The following is a 27,051-nucleotide window of genomic DNA, read 5'->3' on the forward strand; positions in this document are numbered from 1 at the left end:
CCAAATACACATAGGCTGCACACCTACTGTGTCTTTTGAGACTCCTCTGGTGTGGTTCCATAGCAGCTAATTCTGCTTTGCATTCCAAATTATGATTTCAAATCAGAGTCTTAATTTATTCAGGTCTTAGAAATGTACATTGAAACTTAGCACTTTATATAGAGAGGTGCTGCTCTGTTGGTGATTCTCTTATAAATTGGCTCTGCAGACAAATCTTTGTTGAAGGTGTAAATGGGATTAAAAGACATGCATACAGATAAAGGCATCAGTGAAAACAGTAAAGAAAGGTTGCAGATGCATCTTTAATTATGCGTCCATCCTTTGGTACATGCAAAAATAGCACAAATGTTGCCAGCAAGTAACAGGGAAACAAAGTTGTCAAAGACAGTTACTTACCCCTTTTCTTAAGGGGTGTTAACATAAGTCATATGTCCTGTAATAAAGAAATGTCAAGATGGGTGATGTAGGAAGGATTAACTGAAATGGTAAACAATGTATGGATATATAGAATCATAGAATGGTTTGTGTTGGAAGGGGCCTTGAAGACCATCCAGTTCCAACCCCCCTGCCATGGGCAGGGGACACCTCCTGCTGGAACAGGTTACTCAGAGCCCCACTCACCTGGCCTTGAACATAATTAACTACATATTAGTGAGAAAAAAACATCCTTTGCTTACTGTTCACTGGCTGTTGGCCATACTGGTCTCACTGTACATGTCTTCCCAGTGTCAATCCATCGTAGATTACTCCAGTACAGAAGGAAAGATTTGGTTGCTTTCACAATCTGTCCATCAGGAAATTAGGGAAAGGTCTTAATGTAATGTATGTGTGTGTTGTACAGATCTCTCTTTAAGGGATGCACATAGAGAAAAATGCATCTGATCTCCCTGCCATTGGCTGGGTTTTCAGAGGGCCAGGTCTCTTCTCTCCTGAGTCTTTTCCTACAGGTCTTTCTGCAGGTTCCTCTGCAAATGGGAAGGAACATCTTGTATGCAGAATGTGTGCACTGCTTATTTATTGTAGAATTCAGATTTAGTATTGCTTTCTATAAACTATTTTTTTAAATTGTTGAAGAAATAAACTAAGTAAAATGTTCTTTGTTGTATGCTAACAGAAGCTAAACTCTATGTAGCAGCAATTTTTCCTTCATGTATATATGGAAAGTTACATGTATGTAAAAAATGTGACCCAAAACCACCATTCAGGAATTTGCAGAGTTACTAAAAGATTTTTTTTTTTATCCTAAACAAATTGTCCTGCCTTTCCTCCCCTCACCTTCCCAAAATTACCAAGATAGCCAAGGAAAATGAATCAATAAACTGTTACTATTTTTCTTATTAACATTTTATGTATTTGTAATTTGAGATCTATACACAAATCTGATTTGCCGGCTTAAGTTGTAGTAGCTAGCTTCTGTGAAAAAGGAGTTTAGCCAAGCAGATGGTTTATAAATTTTTGTGGTTGCATAGTGGATAAATTTGCAATAACCTTTAAGGCACTCTTGCAAATAATTGATTTTATTCTTTTTCACCTAAATGACATTAAAATGCTAACTAAAAGGATAGACAGCCCAGATCTTTATAAGGGCCCAATGCTGTAGCTGCTGGATTGCTTTTCAGCTATCATGTAATAATAAAACCCCCTGAATTTTACAGTGGCCTGGTTTTCTTCTGTGAAATTTTTAGTAGACTAAGAAATGAGAAAACAACTCTACTTGGAAATTGTTATCTTTCTATTAAAACATTTTGTTATTAATGGAGAATGTACCATAGAGATTTCCCCTTCTTCTATGACTTATGACTATTTCTCAATGACAACTGTTGTTCCTAGTTGGAAAATGTTAGGACTGTAAAAAGACTGCTGCTTAGATAAATCAGACTGTTGCAACATGTTAGTGTCTTGTATGACTCTGAACATCATGTGAGTTACTATAGGTTATTTTCTTTGTAATATTCCTCTTAATTTTTACTACTTTATAGTGAAATGCTGTTTAAGATGGATTTGATAAGGTTTGTTGCAAAGGTTACATTTGGTGGAGTTTTTTTTTCTGGTATCTTCTGATCTAAAAATAGGAATACTGGACTGTTTCATAACTGAATACAGTAACATTTTATTAATCTGTTGTGATACACTTTAATTATGCAGTTTATCCTAAGAAAGATAGAGAAAATTAAAATGAGAATTGCTAGTGAATTTTGGGGGAAGAAACCCTGTATGCTGAGACTTGCCAAATGCTTGATGGTAGTGTAGAGCCATGTGTTTGTATTGTCCTATGGACTTGACTAAGCTGACTGAAAAGTAATGTAGTAAATGTGCAGCACGAGTTTTAAAGCTGTTCAGGGGGAATTGCTGCATATTTGCAACCACTGGAATTTTCTAATGCAGATAATCCTTTGTTAGAGATTGTTTCCCACATGAAAAATAGCAGAACTTTGTGTAAGAGTTTATAGTGCTGTGTAAGAAAGAATGTTACTTTCCTGTAATGACAAGTCAATCTGAAAAACTGAGCATTATACTCATATTTTCTGTGTTAATTTATTAATTTTTCTTTGCTCTGTGTCTGTTGTCCCAGTGGAATTTCTGTGCTTTATCTTGCATTGTTGACCTTAAAACTGAAGAAAGCGAAATAATTTTGAGGAACTGCTTTGGTATTCAGAACAGTGAAAGAACTATTTGCCATTGTCTCTTTATGCCACACAGGGCATAAGGAGTTTTCGTAACAGCTCATTTTCAGCAAATTTATATGATGGTCAGAAAGGCTGCCTGGAATACTGCCAGAGTCCAGACTGACAGCTGAGACAAATGGATGTGGAATTTTGTTGGGGCATGGAAAAGATTTATCAGGAAAATGCTGAAGGGGCTACAGAGCCAGCTTCCTGTTCTTTTCTTTTCAGAGTGAACTCAACATATTTTCATTTAAAAAAAACAGGTAAAAAAAAGAAACTAAAATCCCCTTCTCTTTTACCCTTTTTAACTGTTATCTTTCTGGCCCCAACTTCTCTTTTAGTGATCACGGGTGACAAAGTGTGTTTTAATTCATTGCAGTACTCAGGATCATTAAACTGCATTTTCATTTGCTTATAATTTATCATCCAATCTCCCATGTAATCAAAAAGGAACTGCAGGAGTCCCATTAAAGATTTGAATGTTTTTTCCTCTTTCTTTAGGGGAAGAACAAATCAAGATCAAATGCAATCTGTAAGATGCAAAAAGCAATCCTAAGCTACAACGCTCTTTCTTCTCCTTCTTTATGTTAATTTCAATTCACTTGAATCTTAGTCCTGAAAGGAGAATTTAATTTAGAGGTAAGAACTTGGCATGTCCCTGAAATATGAGTTCTAGAACAGGGCATTTTGAGGATAGATGTGGAATCCTGTGGTGCAGTTGCCATTTCATGCAACTATTTTAGCAGCTTATCTTACAGAATCTTCCATGGTGCCTCTGTCACTCCAGCAAAGAGTGTGCAAGATAAGCACCATCATCGTGCTTGCACCAGCTCTCTCTGAAAAATTTGTCTAATTAAAAGTAGATGCAAACATCTTTGTGTGTTCCAGTGCTTGATTCAAGGTAGTAGATGGAAGCTTGAAGTCACATGTTTTGTGACCTCCTTCTTTTCGAAGCTGAAACGTTGAATCTCAAGTTGGTAGCCTGCTTGCTCTGTTTTGGATTTCTACATATTTAAACATTTTTATAACCAACATAGTTAAAATTAAAACCCCAAAAATATTTTGGAATAATTTTATTTCTGCTATGTCAGGCATTCAAATATAGGCAATTGAAGTGTCTGTCTTGTCTCTTGAGTCTTAATATAGCTTCCTCTAGCATATGCATTATGCTAATATGATCCATGATGAGGATATTATATATTATGACATTATGAAAATTAGATGATATACCTGTTCCAGGTCCAGTACTTCAGACAGTTCTAAACAATTTCCCAGAAGTTGTCTCTTGGCTTGTCATCCATTCTGTGGCCACATACCATATTTAGTCTGTTCTAGCAGTGATCTGCTCTGATCTGATTCTCACCCACTCTCCCCAGTGTGTTCATGGACATTTTTCATTCTCCTAATGCATTACATTTCACTGGGGTACCAGTGTGCCTTCCTGATACCACTGTAGAATTCCTTTCTGATAATAGATACATGCTTTTTAAAAAAGCAACTTCCTTTTTAACTTAACAGTGAGTTTGTGTTTGTTGTTTTAGGTAACTCTTGTTGGTATGTTCTGAATGCTGGCAGCTGGCAAGAGGTAGAGCTATGCCTGTACATGTAAACAGCTGTGGAAATACCAGTAATCTAGTGGGAAGATTGTCAGAATTAGGTTTCAGCTATACTCATATCCAGACATGTGCAGCCAGCTTCCAAGGGGGAGTCAGCAAGGTCATAAGTTCTGTTTTTGCAGCTGGATAAGGTAACCTGTAGAGGTCTGTTCTGGATCATTTGGGATGCAAATTGGCTGTGCCACTGATGCAGAAACAAATCAGATGTGGCAGGTTTTATGAGCTCAGGTCCAGCTCTGCTGGATGTGCCCTGACTCCCAGGCACACCCGGAATGAGCATGGCCATTTCTGCTGTGCTTGTAGCCAGTCACCATTCCTGGAAGTGCTCAGAAAATGACTAAACCTAGTACTTGGAAAAATGGCTTAGTGAGCATGGTGGTGTTTGATTGAATGTTGAACTTGATGATCTTGGAAGTCTTTTCCAACCCAAGGAATTCTGTGATTCTTAACCCAAGTGTGGGATTACCTCTGAACCCTGTTCATGCTGTCCTGCCTGTGGCTGGCTTTGGTCTGGCTTAGTTTATTCACTCCCTTTCTTCTGAAATGTGGCTCCCATTTGCTATTTTCTGTATGTTAGAGCACTTTTCAACTTCCATGGCGTGTGTTATGTCAGAAACGTGCAAATGAAGTGTGGTGTCTTCCTGACCTACCAGGCTCACTTTTTGGCTTTTTTTGGAAAAGAGGGCTCCAAGGCATAAAGTGTAGAAGTACCTACAGATCCATTATAGGTGGTGCTGGGGAGCTGATGCAATTTACTAAATCTTAAATTACTTATTTCCTGCATGTAGTGATAATTCGGAGTATAGCACCAAATCACAGCTGACTTTATATATTTCTCTTGTAACTTGCACTGGAACCAATAAACCCATTTATAACTAAAAACTCAGAACTGAGACTGAGATGTGTATAATTTATTTATTAATATGAAATACAACATCCCTATTATCTTGAGCTTTTTGCTAAATTAATTCTCTTCTTGGATAAAGGAGAGCAGATGCTAAGAGCAGCTGAAGACAATGTATACTGTAGCTTACTCGAGCCTTAGATTAGACCTCCTGTCTCTGAGGTGCCACTGATTTCATGCACAGACCTGGAATGCTGATTGATGCTAGGAAATACCTGAACTTTTACTTTCACATTGTGTGATTCAGCTGCTGTGTTTTCTACTTCAGTATTTTTTTTCCTCTTTCCTACTTTTGAAGGCAGTGAGATCTCCATAGAGATCATTCATGTTTTTTTTCCTAATTGCTTCTCTTTAGAGAGTCCCTTAAACTTTAATAAAGTTTTGCATGATCTCACCCATTGTTTGTATCGGTTGTACGTCCTCTGTAGCTGTCTTTTGTGAACAGATTTCAGATCTGAGTCCTATCTTGCAGTCACATCCTGAGTCTTTACTGCACACTGTCCAAAATTAATACAACAACAAAAAAAGGAGGATCCATCAAATTCCAATTAGAGGTAAACTGCAGTGATAGTGACTGTCTGGCTTTGTTTCTATTCTGTTCTCTTTTTTTCTCTAGTCAAATAAGTTATCTTCTCATTATTACTCGTTGATGAAGCCACCTTCTGTCTACCCTACAGTTTCTCTTCACACAGACTCCTGTTTGCTTCTCTAGGTTTTCTCTCTCACTTTATCCTCTTAAGTTTCCAGCTTCCATTTTGATTTGTCTCTGTGTCTCTGCAACTGGCTGTGTTTCTGTCTGTGCCATCTCCTGTTGTTGGGCGTTTCGCTCAAAGAGCCAGGCACCTCCCACAGATTCCTTCTCTCCATGTGTCCAACTTTTCCCTCTCCTCACCGGCCCTCGTGCAGTACACACACAGATATGTACAGACCCTGTTTCTTCTTCCTTGCCTTGCTCATACCTCTGTAGGGCATATGGGTCTCTTCCTCCCTCTTTCCTTCATGAATTCCAGATTATTAAGAAAGGTCAGATTCCTTTGTAGGTGGTGGTGATTAAAAATTCCTTTTGTCTCAGAGCTACTGTTTAGTAAAACAGGACCAAATTTCTGGTCTCCTTTTATAGTAGCATTTCAGACTATATTTGGATTTTTATCTCTTCACATGTTCTAGGCTTTGATATTACTATATTTTGTATCAATATTGTACAAAATCAAATCAGCAAGTAGATTAAACTAGAAATTCCATTTATTAAACTGAATAAAAACAACCAAACATGAAAAATTAGTGAAGTATTTTGGTAGTTGCAAAAACTTCTGTATTCAACTTCTTTCTTTTTATTTGTTGTTATTCATTTTTTTCTCTTTACTTTGCCTAGAGCAGTTTTTGCTATAGTAGGTATTGAATGTGTCTTTGTTTAAAAAATGTTTAATTGTTAATTGTTTTTCTTTAGATTAAAAAAAATCCTCTGTTCTTCAGGTACATTCTGTTTCATATCAGCTATCGTGTCTCTACAATACTTTTTGACACCTTTGATTATGGATTATTGAGCATAATCAGTTTACAGGAATTATTTATTGAAGAATGGAAGACCTCCTGGGGAGGTCTTCCTTTCAGGTAGCTTCTGAAGTAGGTTTTATCTCTACACTCACAGTGGGTATCCTTACAGCCACAATACTAAAACATAAAGAGTCCAAGTAGTCTGGGTAGTGTTGTTTTGGCAGCACAGAAGACAAGGGGTGCTAGCTGTTGATGTCTTGCTATGATTTCTGATGTCTTCTTGACAGGTGATGACAGACTCTGTTTGGACAGGCACTTATGTCACATGGGATATTGGGTTCATGCTCTACCTTATTTGATCCTCCTGAAATCTAAAGCAGGACTGCTGAGCATAGTCAATATTTCCTTTATTTTGATAATCATATGTCTGTGGTCTGTCATCCAGTTGAAAGGAAGTGAAATAGCACATATAAATGTGTTGTAACCTTCTTCTCATCTTCATTTTATCACAGTGCAGTTATTTTGTGCTCATGAGTCATCTCTGTTCTGATCTCACAACACGTCTGCTAGAAAGCCATCCGCAGCACAGTTCTGGTACAAGCCACATTTTCTCTGTGTTTACTTCGTTGCTGCTGTTGCTCCTGTCCTTGGGTCTCAGTGCACACTATTAGTTTAACTGTTTTTTCTTTCTTCATCTTTTGTTTTCACATACAGATATTTCTACTCATACTTCAGTACTGGCATTGTTAATACTACACTGGCAGCACTTTGCATGGTTATAACAACTTTAATTTGCTTTGCTTTGCAGGAAAAATAAAGTTTTAACTGAATTTCACAATAGTACTCTGTATGCAGTTAGAAAAGTAAACCTTGGGTTTATTTACAATTTCTGTACTGTACAGAAAGTTACTACATATATAAAATATGTAGTATTTCTGGTACTACATATATAAAATAAAAAACCAAAAAAAATGTTAAAGTATTGCATTGCACACAAGTGATGCATTAATTGAAATGTGAAGGTGCAGTACTTTACTGAAAATGTGTTTTAGCATTTTTAAACCCTTGTACTTTAAATAGGTTGTCGAATCGCTTCTTACATACTTAAAAAACATATCTCCTAGAATTCCCTAGAGATGCATGTTTACTATTTTAAATTCATAGTTTTAAGTAACTCCATTTGGGCTTATGTTTTTGATGCCATGTATATGGGATTAAGATACTGGACAATAAAGGAAATTCTAAATTGCTTTAAGGCTACTTGGAATACTGACCATTTAAATTCTCAAATTTATAAACACTTACAGGTGCAGCTAAAGGTAATTTCAATAATATTGCAATGGCCTGTAAAGCAATTAGGAATACTGAGTTCTAAAGCTCCCCTGGGTTAGGTGACCTTTAGGATGTGTGACCACAAGCAAGATGCATCTGCATGATGAATGTGTGTATAAATATAAGAAGAATTAAGCAACCTCTTTAAACAAACATAGTTAAAAAGGCTGTTTAACAAAGGAAATTACCCCACTTTATTAAAATTTATATGTGAATAAGAATACATATAACTTCCTATTGTTCATAATGTGGTATTGTATTAAGACATATTAATATTTGTATAATTATTTATAATATTATTAGGATACTAGATAGAGATGCAATATATAAACAATTTATGTGTATATACCAATTCAGTGGGAGATTTCCCATCTTCATTTCAAAACATATTTTAGTTGTATTCAGCGTCAGAATTGTTGTCAGAACAATACCAAGAGTGCCTAGAGCAGGTAGGTAGGTGTCACTGTGGACACTATCTCAGGAAAACACTGAAATATGTGGTCATAGTTGATTATAAATGCCAGTCAAATAAGAGATTGCCATAACTTAATACTTTGTAATACTTTGTAAACGTATTTAACATTATTCATTGTTGTTTCTTGCATTTTTGGTTTCTTCTCATAGACCACAGGGTTTTTTTCTCTTCCAAAGCAACAGCTTGCTTTTTTGTGTGCAGAGGAGTGAACTGTTTTATTACCATGATATGCCACTTACTGTACAACAAGAAGTTTATGCTGTAAAGCACAGCCAATATTAGGAATTGCTGATGCGTGGTATTTTCACACTCTCAGAATTCCAGCATGTAATGAGAAATAGTTCCCATCCAGAGCAAAATACATGAAGGACTGTGTTCAGAAACCTGGTTATAACAGGCTGCTTTCATGGAGCTTCTGCTTATGAACTATATTTTGTCCTCTGCTTAGTAGAATAATTCTGTTGTACTAGGAAGGGATTCCAGTACTGTTATATATTTTCCTGTAAACCCAAAACAGGCATGCCGTCTCTGCTAGGTGATAATATATATAAAAATGGTCTAATTTTTTTAATAATTCTTAGTGCTGTTAGAGCATACCTCATTTTCTAGTCATGTTGTGGGCCATTAACTGGAATAACAGGTAGCTGTGCAGAATCCAATGGAAATTCCACATAAAAGAGAAAACATTGCCTACTATTATATAGTCTCCCTAGTCTCATTGGTCTGTTTATTTCATTTTTATCAACAGCTATTACATAGGAAATAATGCTGTGACACTATGTGCTACAAATGCTAAATTAGGGCTTTTCATATTAAAATTTATTTTTAAAAGTACATGAAGATAACCACTGCTCTGCACTGAAGAGTTTGTAGAGAAATACTCTTAATTCAGCCTTGGAGATATTCATGCGGATGTTTTGCTGTGAAGATGAATAGTTGGAACATTGACCACAGTAGAGGTCAGAATTTACTGCGGAGTAACTGTTAATTAAAGGACAGACACTTAAGCCTATGTTAGTATCACGATGACGATAATCAGATTTAGCGTAAACATTACATATATTGTACAGAATGAGATGGGTGTTACTTGGCTCTTTTATTTTGTCTGCTACTAACACTACTTTTAAATTAATATTAAACAGAATATTTAGAAGACGTTTTTGCCATTTCTATGCAAGGACAGATATTTAGAATATTTAGAAGACATTTTTGCCATTTCTATCCAAGGACAGGTACAGCAAAACAGAAGATGAAAACCCTGAGACAGATTAAAGTAATGTAATTAAAATTTTGTGATAGGCATCTAGTACACTGTGTACGGCTCGACATATGGTGCTGTTTTTGCTGGAAACCCTAGAATTTCATACAATGCATGCCACACTCTGAAAATCAGCAAGTCTAAATCACTTTCTGATGGTAGTGAATTGCATTGGCAAGTAACAGGCTTGTGCTTTGTGAGTTTGACATATTCTGATGTTAGGAACTGAGCAGCTTTTAATATCATTTAGAAACAGAGTCTTGAAAATTGTGATATTGGTGTGATTGCTTGAACATATTGGGAACAAATTTATAACATGTATTATTTTAAAAATTTTTAGTGGATACGGTTGGGTTTTCTTTTGTTTAAAGTTTGGTTTAAGTTCCTTATTGTCTTTAATACCTTGCTACTTGAGAACAGATAGTTTCACTGTTGATTGTGGAGAGCATTAACTTATTGATACGAAGAATTTTTATGAATTGTGAGAATTATAGTTTACACTGATGTTGTTATGGCAAGTTTTTTTAAATAGAGAATTTTTGCAAGATTTTAGGGGCATTTGTTTCTGCGTGTTTTTTTGCTTGTTTGTGTTTTGTCCTTTTTTGTTCATTTGGTCTTTTATCTATTTTATTTTCTCAGGATATCAAACTGAGCTTATCTGTCTTTCAGTTCTTCCTACATGAAGTTGCTAGCAATTCTTCATCTTCAATATTGAAACATTGATTGATTGACAGTAGAGGTTTTTTTAAGATCTTAAATGTCTTTTAGGGTCTTAAATGTATTTTTATAAAGCTGCCTTGATCTACTGCTCTTATTAAAGTAATGCCACAGTCTGTGAAGAAGGGAAGATTACACATTCATAAAGGCTTGTAGTCATACTTTCTCATTCAAAGATGATTCCCGCGTAGAGAGCAGTGAGGTCTCAGCACATAAATAACAAAATTTTCATCAGTTTGTTGTGTGTGTTGGAGGGATGAGTTGCTTGCAAGTTTTTTTTAGCTGTCTGCTGTAAATAGAATAATTCTGTTTACATGTACAAGAAATGACACATTATTTTTTGGAGTGTTTATCTTACTTTCCACTAGCAATACCTACTTTTTACCAGTTACCAGACTATGTCAGTAACCTCTCAAATTAAGGAAAAGCTATCATTTCCCAGTCAGTTTGCAGTAGTCATCTGTCCTTTTTCACTGGAATTTGAAAGTCAGTATAGGGTGTTTCTGACTAGCTTTAGAGTCAAGGCTATCCAGTCACCTCTTGCTCTCCCATCTATGTGTTACCCAGTCTGGGAGTAAAGGGCAGCTCCAATGTAATGTCTGAAGGCTTCATAACATCTGACTTTTTTCTTTAATATAGTCTTACTTTATTTCTTACACCATGAAATATAAATATAGATAGCCTCTTAAAAGAAATCACATATGAAACTTTTAATATAATACCATCATTTCCTATTTCTAAGAAAAGGCAGTAGATAAAATTGTGTAACAGCTTGTAAGAACAAATCCTAATAGTCAGTTCAGTCCTAAATTAACAGAAACAAATACTGGGGCAATGACTGGCTACTCACTATCAAATAATTGTGTGATATGAAAAGGTCTGCTGTGATTTTTTGGTCTTTGCCTGGAACAATAAAATGTATTTTGGAAAAGTCTTTTAATACATTTATGTCAGTTGGAACATGGTTTTGCAGTGTTTGTATAATATTCTTCCAGCTTACCTTTGTCCTAAATCAGTTTTTCAGAATACTTTTTGCTAACACAGTTTTCTTTTTGGAAACTCTCCACGCTGACCCCTTCCACTTCTCAGATGAGAGGACAGTGGCTTTGCTCCTCTGAGGGCAGAGTAATAACTGTTCACCTTCCACTGCCCTGGTGAAATGTCCAGTTAACATTGCTTAAGAAGAAAAACACTTTGTTACTCCTCCAACACATCCGTGTAGAATTAGAGAAGCATCACTGCAAATGATCAGTTAAAATGTAATTACTTTCATGTAGCTAACAGGACCTAACCTCTTTATTCACAATTAGTAATTCTGTGACTAGAGAAGAATGTGCATCACAGATTATCAGTTATTTTTGTCAGCAGTTTGTGAGTCTGTATTTAATGTATGCTAGTGAAGACTAGGTGTATCAAAAGCATGCTGTGCAATTTTCACCTTCAAGCACCTAATATTTAAGGGAAAATGTATTTTTGAAAGATGAGTTCTTTCCTTTATTTGGACTAGCCTCAAACTTGGGATGAGAACAGCTAATAACCTGCATTTTGTTTGGTCTTGTATGCCTAATGAGAGATAAATGTGTATATCCTATCAGTCTGTCTCACTGTCCATCTGTCTGATTTTCTAGGAGGTGATTTCCTGTCATTCCTAAGAAAAAAGAAGGATGAGCTGAAAACCAAACAGTTGGTGAAATTTTCATTAGATGCTGCCTCTGGAATGGCCTATCTTGAATCTAAAAATTGTATACATAGGTAAGGAAGATTTTTTTTCTCACTCTTGTACCTTTGTTCAGTAGAAATGCAAGGTGTTCAAAGGTGTATGGTGTTTACTATCACGGAAGTGAACCTTACGATTTAAAAATATATACTTTTTCTGATGAATTGGTCATTATTACTTGTCTAATTCAAAAATACTCATTTGGGTAACAAATAAGTACCACATTATTTGATGTCTATAGTTTGGTGCTATTAGTAGAAGTTAAAAATTATTTTTCACCTTAATGATATGCATTATAAAGAGCCTGATTCATACAGTGAGAATGAATCATAGTAAGAAGCAGTCTGTGAGGCTTATGTCGTGTCTGAAATTTACAGATACTTGCTGGGCCAACAGAGAAGTTAAGGTATTAAATGATTACCTTAAGTATTAAGAACTAAAATTCTGTATATTAAAATTTTTATTTCCTGAACTGCTTTTTCTGAAGTATGGCAGATTATGGAGCATTATGCTGTTTGAGTTTCTTATTTCTGTTCATACCATTCCTTTTTCTTGTTTCTTCTCCAGTTTGACTCTGCCATTGCTGTTTATACTCCATTTGTATCAAAGAGGATGGAATTAGTTTCCACCTGTTTTGTTCTCTCAGAATAGCACAATATGCTTAATGCTGTGGCTGAAATATAGGATGTAAACATAATGATGATCTATTTCACAGAAAAATTATGGAGAACAAGTTTTCATTTCTGATGTTGATGTCTTACACTTTGTGGAACATCTGTAGGTGAACTGTGTGACATCTCATTTACATAATCAGTTCATTTGGGATTTAACACATTTCTGGTGAATGCTCTTATCAGAGACCTGAGTGGCATTTCTCTTAGATTTTCATCAGCAGTGAATGGTTCAGTTGCAATCCTGCACATTGAGTTAATCAAAACAATTCTGCAAGATCATGATCTATAAAAAACACTGAGAGAAAAAAACCTGAACTCATGATCTAAAACTATGTAATACCCCCTTAGGGAAATCCAAGAAAGGGACTGTAAGCATTCTATCATGACAGAATGTGTTTCAGCTTGGCTCTGTTTGTCAAGGATATAACGGCATAAAAATCAGAGCAAGTAACAGCATTAGTGATTTACGCTAGCCTCATTAATGCTCTAGTGCTTAATAACATTCAGATCAATGTTAAATCCGAAGTGCCTGTTTAAGCTCTTCTGTTCTTAGTTAATTAAAGCAAAGATAAGAATAGTAGCTGGATAACTGAAGTTCGTTATTGCAATTTTTGAAAAAAATTTGCAATATTTATTCATTAAATGGTAGCATGCTGCCTAAATTATAAATAGTGTTATAATTTTTTTTTTTTAGCACTGGGAAAAGGGTATTCCTGCACAGATGTGTGAAATAGAATGTTCTAGTAGCTGTAGATGACATTGTGGCTTCACTGTACCTCTAGAAATTTGTTCTGCTCACCTGCTCTGCAGGTGAATAGGAACTGCTATTCCTAAAATTTGTTTACAAAGATAATAGTGATCTAGAGAATGTGTTTCTGAGAGAAGATATGTGGAGTATTGTCTTACCATATGAAGATTTCAGTTTTTCATAATTTTCAGTTGAAAATCTGAATACAAATGTGTCATATTGTTCCCAAGTCAGGAAAAAGAGATGAAATCTGACATGTTTTGTTAGTGCCATAGACGTGCCAGTGCACACAGTCTGGGTTACACCTACTGTAATACAAAGAGATAAGAACTTCTTCCCCCTTGTTTACTTTTTGACTTCTAAAATATTAATGAAATTTGTTGATTATCACAGATTGTCAGAGAAGGTTATCATAGAGAGCTAGTACTTTCCTAAAGGACAAGCCAAAATTTTTAGGAAACCTATTCTGAATAAAAATAGTTTTAATGTAACCAAACAAGCAAACCATGTGTTCAGGAGAACTTCCTACTTTTATGAAACACACAGGTTTATAAATCAAAATATGCATTTCCAGTATTAGTTTACCAGACTTATTTTCTTCGGTATACAACATTCTTTATTGTTTTATGTGGTTAGCTATAGCATCTGCTTACTTTATTTATGAGTTAATTCTTCTAAATTCAATAGGTAAACATAATGAAAATTTCAGAATCAGCAAACAACCAACCAAGTTTAGTGATTTTTGCAGTAATGATAAAGGAACTTGTGTTGGTTGGTTTTATTTTTAGTTGCTAACACAGGTTGATTACAAATGCTTACTCTGGGAAAGAAGCTCATGAAGTTCTAAAATGTGTTTGACCAATGGCTAAACTGTAATTTGGTAGGCTTAGCATACATAGAATTTTTCTAGGTCTGTTCCCTCTTTGAGCACTGATCCAAGATTTGTGGACACCCTGGGGAGTAGCTGGAGGTGCATCAGTCCAGAACCCCTGTCTGCTACAGGAGCCCAGAAAAACAGGGAAAAATCAAGCTGTGTTATGGTCCATGAGCAAGTTCTTGGGTGTTCTAACTCAGAAGCCCACAGAAATTTCCCAAGCACTGGAAGTGCAGCTATCTGGCTGCATGGTCTGTACAAGGAATTTGGGAGCCTTTACTGCCTCCATTTTAGGTCAGGTAGGACAGATTGGTCATGTGTAAGTTTAATGCTGACAGGAGGTAAGTGGGAATGGAACAATTTAATTCATAGCAGGAAGAAGCTTTAGCACTCTGTAAAAAGAACAGTGGTTTTCTGAAAGAAATTAAACTTGTTCTTTTTTTGTCAGAAAGTTCATCTACTGAAAGTGGTTCTCAGGTAAAAAAGAGGTGAGAAAATTAACTAGACGCAATGGACTAAGCAGTGGTTAAAAAAACCTTAATCTTTTCATTTGTTTAAAGGTCCATAGGCCTTGATTACTACTGCTTAAAGATCAGTAATGTATAGTTAGAAATAGTTTCTATTACATAGATTGCAGTAAAATGAAATTGGTTTGCTTCATGCTGTTGTCTTTTTGTAGTATTCAATTTAAGTTCTTTGATTTAAGGATTTTTTTTTTAGAATCCCACATAAATATTTGTAGTATTTTAGGTGACTAATTTAGTACCATGCATAATTGGCTACCTGCTAAGGGAAATTAGGGCTACTCATCACTTTATTTGCATTATATTTTATGCTGCTCTTTAGTTGTAACTGCAGTAGCTACACTTTTGTATTTTAAAATTCTACCCAAATTTGTGTTGGATTTTGGAAATTATTGTCTGAATTACACTTTAACTTACCCTTTCAGTAGTTGGGACAGTGCCACAACTAATGTGCTGTTTGTTTTCCACTTTTTTTATGTGTTAACTGTATCAGTAGGTGAAAATGCTTACATAGGCATGTGATTATTGAACTATTATTTGATCTACATTTGCATTTTCTCTAGCATCCAGATATCACTTGTTCTTTGCTCTCTCTCTTTAAAGAACAGAAATGACTTCACATTCAGGGGGAAAAAAAGCTGCATGAAAAGATGTTATTAAAAAAATGAAAGAGTAGTTGAACATGCACAGAAGAATGTAGTCATTTCATCTCCATTTAATTAACATGAGGTTGAAGAATTGTTTCTTGCTTTCATTTTTACCATATGCTATTGTTTAGATAGTTCAATTTTTCTGTTAATTAGAAACAGAAGATAAGGATGGAGATGTGATAATTTGAGTTGGCTTAATAAGCATTTGGGAGTGGCCTTCTTTTCCAGTACTTGATTTGCATGTGGTGAATTAATTTGTCCATAATTTATGTTTAGTTTTCAAAGCTGTCTTGGGGGCTATAGGAGGGAATCTGCAATTTCTGTTGGACTTTATTGGATGTGCAAGGATGTCTTCTACAAGATCAGGTTGACTTTTTTGCAACAGATGCACTATGAGTGTGAGGAAACAGGGACCAAAGTCCCTGCATTCAATGTCAAATTTTCCTTTCAGTCAATGAATTTATCTTCAGGAGGTCTCCTGTATTCTGAATTAAAGATGTGTTGGTTGGCAAGAAAATCATGTTCTCTGGTCTAGTTTTTTCCATTTTAGTCATATTTCTACTTCTTCTGTTTGCCTTGGTTTTGTAGCTGTGAAAACACCTGTGTTGTGTTAAATCTGGCTTACTTTCATGTTATTAAATTCTGACACTGTGGATACTAATTCAGGATTTCTACAGTTTTCATTAGATTGTATAATTCAATTTAATTACATATAAATTGCTAGGAACAACATACTTGCTTCCTTGATACTAATCTAGTTTAGCCGATCTGCTCTGCTATGAGAACTTTTTTTCCTCTCAAGTCTGGTAACTGCCAATGTATAGAATTTTGGAAAAAGAGTGTCAGAACCCTTTCATAACCATGAATTTAAGAACTATAATAAATAGTTAAGTAGGTATTTTATTTCCTGTAAATCTTCTGTTTCTACTTGGAACAACAGTTCAGCTACCATGAAAAGGAAGAAAAGTGATCCTTTTCAGTTTAGCAAAGGTGCTGCTCAGTTCTGTGTGTTTCAGGAGGGATTGGAGCCTCCTGGGAGCAGGAGAGTGACAGTTTAGCTCCAAAATGGAACAGGTCTCCTTCCTAAGAAGGAGGAACAACCTGTCTGCTTGATTTCTCTGCTTAAATCCCATGAATGACAGTAGCTCAACACTTCTCTGTATGTGCCCTTGGGAGGCTCCACACAACCCTGTGCTCCCTGGAATGACAGCTTTGGTTCTGTTCTGCAGCAGCTTGGGCACTTGTTTCTCTGAATATTGCATTTCCTCCCGGCCAGTTGCAATGCCTGAGACCTTCATTGCAGTTTCTGTAATTTTCTCTGCTAGTGTAGGACTTACAAAGAAAGACAACATTTTGGTGGTAAACCACCTCAAGTCTCTGAGGTTTATTGCAAGGATTAATTTGCCATTATTAATTATCTTTTTATGATTCCTTCAGAATTACATGTATAAAACAATGATCTGAGATTCTATTTCTATAGCTTTCTTTCACAGAAAATTTATTTATAACTGAATGAAAAAGTATGTACTACTGTGTTAGTAATATCTGTTGATTATGCTTCAATGAATAAGTCTTTGAGAGAATTATAGTCAGTGCTACAGGGGAAACACTCTGTAAATGTAGTGAATAATCATATTTTTGATCCTTTTTTTATAAGAAGATGTCTCTGCTTTATATAAAATGATGTTTCAAGTAATTTTTTCCGATATAAATGTTAGAAATTTTTCTATTCTGTTTAAAGACAAAAACAAATGGAAACTTTGATGAAGAACTGTTACTTTCTGCAGGCCACTTTATATAAGATATATTGTTAGTTTTTAAAAAATCCACTAAAATTTACTCTGCCATATCTATAAAATAATTTTTAATCAAACTTTGAACTTGATTGGCACATTACCATGTGTTGAGCTTTTATTTCTTAATATGGGCATGCCTTATGCAACTTTCCCTGTTGCCATTTAACTTGTGAGGGTTTTTCACCAAAATGAGTATTTCCACTGACTTTATTAGATTATAAATATGCTGTGCAATTAAAGCATTGCCAGTTTTATACACATTATTGTTTTTTATTCATTCTATTGGTCATAAGTGTACTAATGAAAGAACCATTTGCAAGATTACAAGAACCCTCCTTCTCATGGTTCTGTTGTGGGTAAATAAGGATCTGTCTACCAGGTCTTTCCAGAAAAAACTGAGTTCAGAGAGCTGCTCTTGGGACTCCCAGCTGTTACTAAACAAATAAAGGAAGCGCTGTTTCCAGAACAGTGGTGCTGCTCACCTCTCAGCATATTAATGCCAGCACTCCATAGCTGCTGCTGGGACATTTGGTCTGCCATGATCCTTCTTTCATTAGTGGCTATTAAAACTGCATTTCAGACCATAATATTGGCAAAGACAGATGTGTCAGTGCCTTCAAATGCACCAGGAAATTATTTGTCCAAGTTTTCATTCAAAATGAGGTGTTTCCAGCCCTAAAATAACTAATATGGGTCACTCCAACTGTTGTCATATAGGAGAGGCAGCTCGATTTCACTAAGCTTGCCATTTAGGAATAGTTTTTAGAGTATTATATACCAGGTTTCAGCTTTTAAGAATAGATTTTTAAGAGATTCCCACCTCTTTTTTTCCTGCTGTTACATTGGTAAGTGTGGTTTGATCTTAGAGAAGTACATTTACAATTAAATGTGGATCAGTTCTGAATTAGTACTTCTGGTTGTCTGAGATCTTATTCGAGCAGAGTGATTGTTTTTTTCTTTAGTGAGCCTTTATGAATCTAATCTGAAAGCATTAAAGGAAAAAAAAAACCCAGGAAACATGAGTATCTAAGCCCATGAATATTATATACTTTAAACTCATTATAATAAATTAGAGTGAGTATTGAATTCGAAATATATTGTAATGGAAGTGCCTGTGAGCTATGGTGAAGAGTTACTTCTGAATAAAAATTGAACTTTCTTCTAATCTATTATCTGTTTCTCTAAGCTATTGAATTTTGACATGGTTGGTAACAAAAGAATTTAAAAGGAAGAGAAATATAGTTTTTTCCTTGTGGACACTGTGCAATTGTTCTGCTGGTTGATACTGCTTCCCCTTGTGTGCTTCATTTGAAATTCACCCAAGGCTATATTAAAAGCAAACTAGGCATCACAGATTGAGCTTTGCCATAGCTGCACAAGGCTTGTAATTAGAGTAATAGGTGTGTGATTTGGATGGCCAGAGTGTGATATAAGAAAGGTCTGCATACATTTTTGTTTACTGTAAATCTCCACATCATTCTGTCTCCCTAAGACCATGCTATCTTTATATATTCCTGATGTATGCTCAAGGTAGTGCTGTTACCAGAGGAGTTAGTGGTCACAATGTGCAGGAAATACATATTTGAATTGTAGCTTTTTCATGTTACTGTATTAAATAAACATGCAGTAGACTACACAAATACACAAAGTATTACATTAACTTAATAGTTGTTACATCAATGATAGAACTGGAAGCTCTGGTGCTTTTTTTTTTCCTCTTTAGGAATAACATGATCGTTTATTCAGCTGCTATTAGGACAAGTTTTATTTGCCATGGGGATTTTCCAGTACTACTTATCTCTACCACTTACTACTCTTCTCTTCAAATATTAAAATATAAGGTATCTATTCATACTAGTGGAAAACAAAGTTCTTGTTCAACTGTGGTCATTCTGAGGCTAATATTAATAATTAATTTTCCCAGAGGCCAGTTTAGTATAGGATATTAGATTATGCTGTTCCTTAGCTTCAAATGGCAAATTGACATTTCTTCATATTAAATAAAGGGAAATTACCTTTTTCTTTCTATGTTTGTATTTTCTTTTGAAAAGGCTGTTACAATGTTTCATCTTTATTTTTGCCTAATTGACATTTCCTTTAGCTTCCATTTTATGTCTGAAGATAACACTGCCTGTATATCAGCTGAATGGCATCAGGGATAACCCAATATGATCAGTTAAGCATAGTTCTTTATGTTTTGAAGTGTGTGTTAAAATATTCAGTAAGGCAGATATTTTCATTTTATTGTAAATTTTGCCTAGTGATGCCTATTCAGTATGTGCTTAAGTATCATCTTTCATGTGTTCTCCATAAAATGGGGAAAATATCCAGTTATTTCAGACCTCTGAGCTTTCAGTATTCAATTTTTTCTAGGATGGTGATTTAAAATGTCATGTAGAATTAAACTAAAGATAGTAATAGTTAAATTGGTTGGCATGTTATTGCAGAATTATTTTGTAGACCTAAGTATTTTAAAAATATAGTGTCAATATTGTCAGTAAGCTGTATTAATACAGATATATGCGATGATAGAATTCACTGATAACTGCTAATACAAGGGAAGCTGCAAATCCATTACTTTTCAGAATAGCTAGAAATTTATAATGACTTCTATTTTTTCTTTCTGTTTGGTACATTTCACCTGTCAGTTAGCAATTAGAGGCTGGATATTTACCATTAGAAGGCAGATTCTTCATTCTGGTCAGCTGACTCTTGCATTTTTAAGGAACATTGAGCATTTATGCATAACTTATTTGTGACTTGAGGTCTTAGTCTCACAAAGAAGAACATGAAAAATCCTTGCTAAGGAGCATATGTTGTTTACAAATATAAAGGGACAGAAATGTGCCATTTTAAGGATAATCTTTTGTAAGAAAGTGACCCTAAACCTGAAACTTTTTGAGGTTCTTTTACCTTCTGTTAGTCCAGGGCTTTTCTTTCTAAAATTTCACACCTTTCCTTTACATTGCTCCTGCCCTTCTAGATTTTACTGGACAACTGAGTAAGATTGTGAGTGAGAGAAAAAAATATGCAAAAAGAAAATTTGTTAAGAAGGAAATATTTTTGTTCTTATTGGATAGGTAAAGTACATATTGCACAGGTAAGGTTTTATTACTTACTAGCTGATATTTCTGCTCTTACAGGTTTAAGTGAATAGCAATGAATCTGTTCCCTGAAATCTCAGATAATGGTCTGGTCTTTCTGCCATGCTGAATTCCTGTTTGGGTTCCACGAATCATCAGAGAATCCAAAAAAACCAACACAAAGTTCAAAATATTTCCAGATACTGTAACAAAATGTTGTATGTGATGAATATAGTTACATGATCTCTTCCTTTAGAAGTGCATCTATGTTATTCTAAGGGGGCAGTTGTTCTGGGTAAACTAAAATGAAGTTATTAGAATTTAGTAACTATTTAATAGTTAGTATTTTATAGACAGTGAGGAGAAACATTAAGTATTGAAAGCTAATTATAAAAAGGCTTATATCAGAATAAATTCTCAGGTAGTAAACAATCTGTAGGAAATGCCAGAAGATTCAGATTTTTTTTTTTTGTCACAGAAATTGCATAGTATGAAAAATATTTATTTCTTGCCATTGGAGTTGAATTAGTCTATTTCTCATGAGATATCCCTGATACAGAAAGCTCCCTCCTAAAAAATTAGTAACCTTTGCTAGGAATAAAGGAAATAAGGCTGAAAGAAGTTAAAGCAAATTTTCTTAGACTCTCTCATTCTGTTTAACAAACAGTAACATTTTAAGTGTAATATTATTGTACTGTATTTGTTTTTATTTGCTGCAATATCACTTTCTTGTTGATAAATATTAGGCATCTACAAGTATTACTCAGTAAAATAATTTGAGTAATATTTTTAGTATAATAAATCTACTCACTGCATGAAAGCAACATGCTCTCTCTAATTAAAAAGCAAAAAGGAAAAAAATGAAAGTTACAGGCTATTGAAACTAAGATAAAAATAACATGCTGTTAGTGTTAGTGCAAGCTGTGGTGCTGACCATAAAGTCACATAGCTCTTCTGGATAGTGTAAATAATATTTTCTCTACTCTCATAATCCTGGTACAGTGGTGAGCAGTGGGTGAAATGTAATTACTTTCTAAGAAAGATGGGCTGCAGTATACCATTTGTGCAATGGGCAAAGGAGGTATTAGTAGATGATGAACAATGAATTAGATGATAGGATAAGACAAAAGCAGAAGATTGAGGGAGGAGGAGAAGGGGGAGAAGGCAGGGAACTACATCAGTTGCTTTAAAAATGAGGTTTAGGGTGGATCTTTGAGCACAAGTCATTGACCACAGGGTGTGTCAGTGTTTGTATAGGGAAGCTAAAACCTGCTTTCATGCACCAATTAATTTTCTTTGGGGTGTAGATCTTTTCCTGGTTTCTTTCCTACAGCAGAAAATTCTAATCATTGTTTTTGAAAAGGAAAAATATGTTTACCTAAGATACAATGCACTAAGGTATTATGTATCGCTTCAATATTTTCTTGGCTTCCTGATACTAATTCTTGACATGCTAAAGAGGAATATACCACAGTTATCTCAGAGTGGAAACAAATTTCTTTTAATAAGAAATTGTTCAGCTGTATGTGGTAACAAATAATTAATTCCCAAATTGTTTTCCAGAAGAAAAAGTTATTTCTCTTTTCTGTGTTTTGTACACATACATACACACACACAAATATGTATATATATGCTTACTGGGTTACTCCTATTTTGTGGATTTGACAAAATGTTTATCCACTGTTTTTCCAGATAGCACTAATGATAATATACCTTACGTGGTTTTTATCACTGCCTCAGGAGGTTTTTCAGAAGTACCTGCAACCTTTACGGTGCTGTAGTTTTATCACTGATGTATCATGTTCAGCATTGTTATCTGGCTGTGTATGTGGTGAAAAACAGATGAAAGAAGGACGTGTGATGGGTTTTAGTGTGTATTCATTAAATAACTTAGTTTTAAAGTTTATGGAACTGGAGAACTTCATGCCATATAGGTCTACATATCAAATAATATAGAAAGGGCTGTTTTCTAGATCTTTTTGTAAAATCAGGACATTTTTCTCATAAAGGTAAGAGAAACTTATGCCTGTTAAGCTAGGTTCAAAGGTAAATTCAGTTCCAGTAGGTACTGCTCACAAAAAATATTGTGATCAAATTTAAACTGTCTGAAAGGAATTGCACTTGCTGAGGATGAGTAAAATAAAACACACAGAAAGCTAAGTACATGTTTTTTTTCTTTTTTTGTCATTACTCTGTTGTTCTCAGCCTCTTCCCTCCTCATTCAGCAAAACTGTAGTGCATGGATACACTTTTACGAAACAATATTTTATCACTGTAAGTTTTGAATCAAATAAGGAGTTACTCTTTGTCAAAGGCTATTTTAAAATCCTTATGTAAGGTAGTAAACAGCAAGGGAAAGCATACTGGCATGTTAACTGGTTTGGAAGATAGATGGAGATCATCAGGGTACATGGAACTGTGAGAATTTTTCAATCAATGTTGCTGTATTTAAATGCTCACAGATTTCAGCTGAGTCATTCAAGCCAGACATAAAAAGCTCCTGGCAATGATGGATGTCAGATACTTCATCAAGTGTCCTGACTGCTGGGAAATAAAAATAGATGAGTGGAATAAGGGCCAAGCCCCAGTTAAAAAAAAACAAACAAAAAAACCCAAACTATATGTAGGAGTTAGGATGCTGTGTAAGTAAAAATACCTGATTTGAAATGTTTCTGCTTTGTAATAATTTTGATTTTGGAGATCAGTAAGATAATTAGCCTGCATGTGCTCAGAAGAAAGGTTTTGAACTTTACTGCTCTGAATATTGCATCTTAGTAGTTAGTTGGTTATAAGCATCTCCAGGCCTATCCACTAACAAATTAATTGACTGTCCTTTCTGCTTGGTATCTTAGACCTCTCTGACTTCTCATCTGCTTCCAGGAAGCCACCCTTTCTGCCTATCTTTGCTTGTGCAGACCATGCTCTCTTGTATGAGATTATCTGGACTAATTTCTTACTCTTCTTCATGGTCAGGCATGGATTCATGAAATGCCACTCCCTCGTCATGAAAATTCTGAGTATCCTAAATGAAGGGCAAAATTGAGATGATAGGGTCTCCCATGCTGCTGTTGTCTTTTTTTGGCAGAACTCAAGTATAAAATGTTAGTTTTGTGGTTACAAATATATATACCTATCCTGATTGTTTTTTAATACATATTTATTTCAAATGAGTTATTAAACTTCTGTATATATTGTTAATCTTCCATAGCACAGCTGGACTTATGTCGTAAATTGATATCAGTTGGTTTTAGTATTGTAAGTCAATAAGCATCTCTCTAACCACAAGAGAGCATTATGACCTTCAGATAGAGTCAGGTAGACAGAACTCTTAGAAATAAGACTGTAAAAGTCATGGAAGATTTTTCTACATCAAACATAAAGACATATTTTTTTCCTTAATCAGGCGGTTTCTGCTTCCTTTAACTATCAAGGAGCTATTAAATTTAAGTGCATCAGTTCCCTTTTGGGGAGTATTTTACAGTAACTTATACAGACTTTGGTAATCTCTTAGATTTGACAGTGGGCCAGTATTTTTCTCTGATGGTTTTAACATATTCTTTTAAATTACACATTTTAACTCTGCTGATGCTCCAAGCCCCTTGCAGATGTCTGAACCTGGAGCTGGGCTCTGAAGTGCCACTGATGTGCTGCTCACACCAGCCTGGGTTAGGAGAAAGGACAAACTGGTACTCCCTAAAGAAGCCTGCAGTTGAGGAAGCCAAAATTTGTGTGATAGGTTTGCTACACAGTGTGGGGCCACATTGGACATGTGAAACTACCTCTAACCACAAATAAATACCTGAAGCTGCCTGATGGAAATTTGAGGAGACTCAGCACCACATGTGTCTTTCTAACTTCATGGGAATCTACCTGTACTCAACTGGCAACGCCTGTAACCCTTTTCTGTACAGAAATTAGTTGTTTGTGTCATTGTATTTGGAATTCTGTTGTTTCTCCGATTATGTGATTGGTTGAAAAAGTCACCTTTTCATATGATAAAATGAACAAATGCACTAAGCCAGGAAATTAATCATTCTTTGTGTCTCTCCCTCTTTGACCACTCCATTTTAGTTGTGTACTTACTTTAGTTGTGTACTTACTTATGCTTGATACTAACAATAAATTCCAGGGCATCTGACAATTTAATGTTTACTTAAAGTCAGTAAAAAGTTGGATTCATTTACTTAATCCATCCCTTTGAAACAGGCGCTGGTCCGTACACCTGTAAAACTTTTTTGGTTGATGAAGTAACTTCATTAATAAAATAGAATTTCTTACTTTTCCTAGACAGATTTCTCACAATCTAGTAGATAATGAGATTTTATTTTTCTGATGCTCAATTTAATTCCTTTACTCTTATATAGTTGTAATCCATATCTTTTTTGGTTCTCTTTTTTTTCTATATAATTGCCTAGTGGTATTTGTTTTTTACTGAATGTTTGTATTTAGGCTTAATTTTTTAAAATATAATAGTTCTGTTTTACAGGCTATGTCTAATGCTTATTCCAACAGATATGTTTCGTCCCTCTCTTCCCCTCTTTCTCCTTCTCTCCTTTCCTTCTTTCTTTTTGTTTATTTGCCCTTACTGTTGCTTGCAGCTGCTCTTAATTTGATATTATCTGGAAATGTAATTAAATTCCTGTTTGATTTTTCCCTCAGATCATTAACAAAGCTGTTAAATGAAAACAAGCAACTCTAGTTTGTTGCCCTATATTATATCACCTTCTAAGATATTTCTTACCCATGATTCTTTAAGCAGGAAAATTTTAAATGTTTAGCAGATGACTATCTGGACTTCAGTTATTTTATAACCTTTGCCCACAACAAATGCTAAAATGAATGTAACATTAGATGGCAAAAAGGATCCTGTCTTCCTAAACTATAATGGCAGAATAGTTTTTTCTCTAGAAATATTTCAGAATAATAGCCAGGTGCAGTAAATCCACAGCTTTGCAATAGTTTTCTAATAGTTTTCTCTTCCTGTCTTACATTAAGCGCAGGAAAGTGTTTTCTGCACCTCCAGCAAACTTTGAATCCTGGTAGGACAAGGAACATTCAGATCTGTAGGGAGTCAACCTTATAAACGAGGGAACATGCTTCCACAGAGAGCAACCAGAGGCAGAGGGGCTATTTCTAAATACAGAACTCTGGATTTTCCAGGGCAAGGACATTCTTGTAACAAGCAGATGACTTTTGCTATCAGATGGCATAAGGTTTTAATAGAAGAAAAAGGACACAGTTCAGTACGTGATGAATTTGGAGGCCCTGGACTTAGTAACATATCTTCCTCGACTCAGCCCAGCTATGAAATTCTACCATGGTGAATATGCATGTGACATGTGAATTCATCCAGTTCCCAAAAGCTGTGGAAGTCCTATCCTGTCTCCTGCTATCGATATGAGATGTAATCATGATCCTTAATCAGCACTGTCATCTCCTTTTTTTCTTCAACATCTCCCACTTTGGATACCCCAGTATAATTCCATGAAAATTCCATCACTTTCTTCTTTTTCTGGTGATGAAAAAAGTGCAGAATATTTTCTTCCACATAAAAGTTTTATTTTTGAGTGGGAAAACTATTATGGATTTTAAATAATAAAGACAAAAACAGAACAGAGGTTCAGTTTATTTACTGTCTTGTTAATTTACAGGAAGTTAATAGGTAATTTTATTCCTCTAAATTTCTATATATATAATTCTCTGCAATGTGTTAGTCACATGAAATTTCTTTTGTATTTCTGTAAGCTATCTGCAGGTCTTACTTAGCTAAGACAATTAGTAAATTATTCCTCATCTTTATTTTCATTCATCCTTTTTTATTATAGTTACAAAACAGGCTATTTTTAATATACTGAAATATTTCAAGTATTTGTTGGTAATCCTTGATTAAAGGTAGAGAAATATTGTAAAGTACAAATTAGATTTTTTTTTCTCTGACTGAAAAATTATGAATTAGTGGGTTATTACTGTACATCTTTGTCAATGGTTTCCATTACTAAGAATGCTTAGCTGGCGTAAGTTACCTGTGCCATTCATTTAAATTCTTTTCTCCCTAAATAAGGAACATCCCCAGATGAATTATTGCCTTAAAATGTGGCTGACTTTCCTCCCTTTGCTATTGGCTTTCTTTGTGAGTGTCTCTTAAAAATGCAGGACGTTTCTTTATTTTTGCTTTCTAGCCAGTCAGGTTAGGACTGCAGCACAATCCTCTTGTCTAGCAATGCTTGATTCTGCTACTTCTTTGTTCTGTCTTTTCCTCCTCATTTCTAATTAGGCCTAATGTATTTGGTTTCTCTCTTATTCCTTGTGTATTATTTTCATGAATATGTAGTGTCTTGTACCTTAATTATGCTGGATGCTTCATTTCTTTGTAGCCTGATTATTACCTTTACCTTTTTTTACCTTCATTAATACAGTGTTTCAGGATCTAATTCCTATAAAATACTTTATCTACTGAAAAATCATGAACATTAGTCCATGCTTGTCTGTTACTTTTAAAATCTTAAACCATGCCTCTTTGCTG

At 35.0% G+C, this 27,051-nt stretch overlaps 1 protein-coding gene across 1 annotated transcript in view; it reads left to right on the forward strand.

The window, feature by feature from the left end:
• FER (FER tyrosine kinase) overlaps positions 1 to 27,051 on the forward strand; it is a 167,145-nt gene that overhangs the window by 117,453 nt on the left and 22,641 nt on the right. The window contains exon 17 of the mRNA XM_066568772.1: positions 12,091 to 12,214. Coding sequence (XP_066424869.1) covers positions 12,091 to 12,214 — 124 coding nt within the window. The remainder of the gene's footprint in view (positions 1 to 12,090; positions 12,215 to 27,051) is intronic.

The sequence above is a fragment of the Molothrus aeneus genome, chromosome Z, assembly GCF_037042795.1.
Source record: "Molothrus aeneus isolate 106 chromosome Z, BPBGC_Maene_1.0, whole genome shotgun sequence".
Lineage (NCBI taxonomy): Eukaryota > Metazoa > Chordata > Aves > Passeriformes > Icteridae > Molothrus > Molothrus aeneus.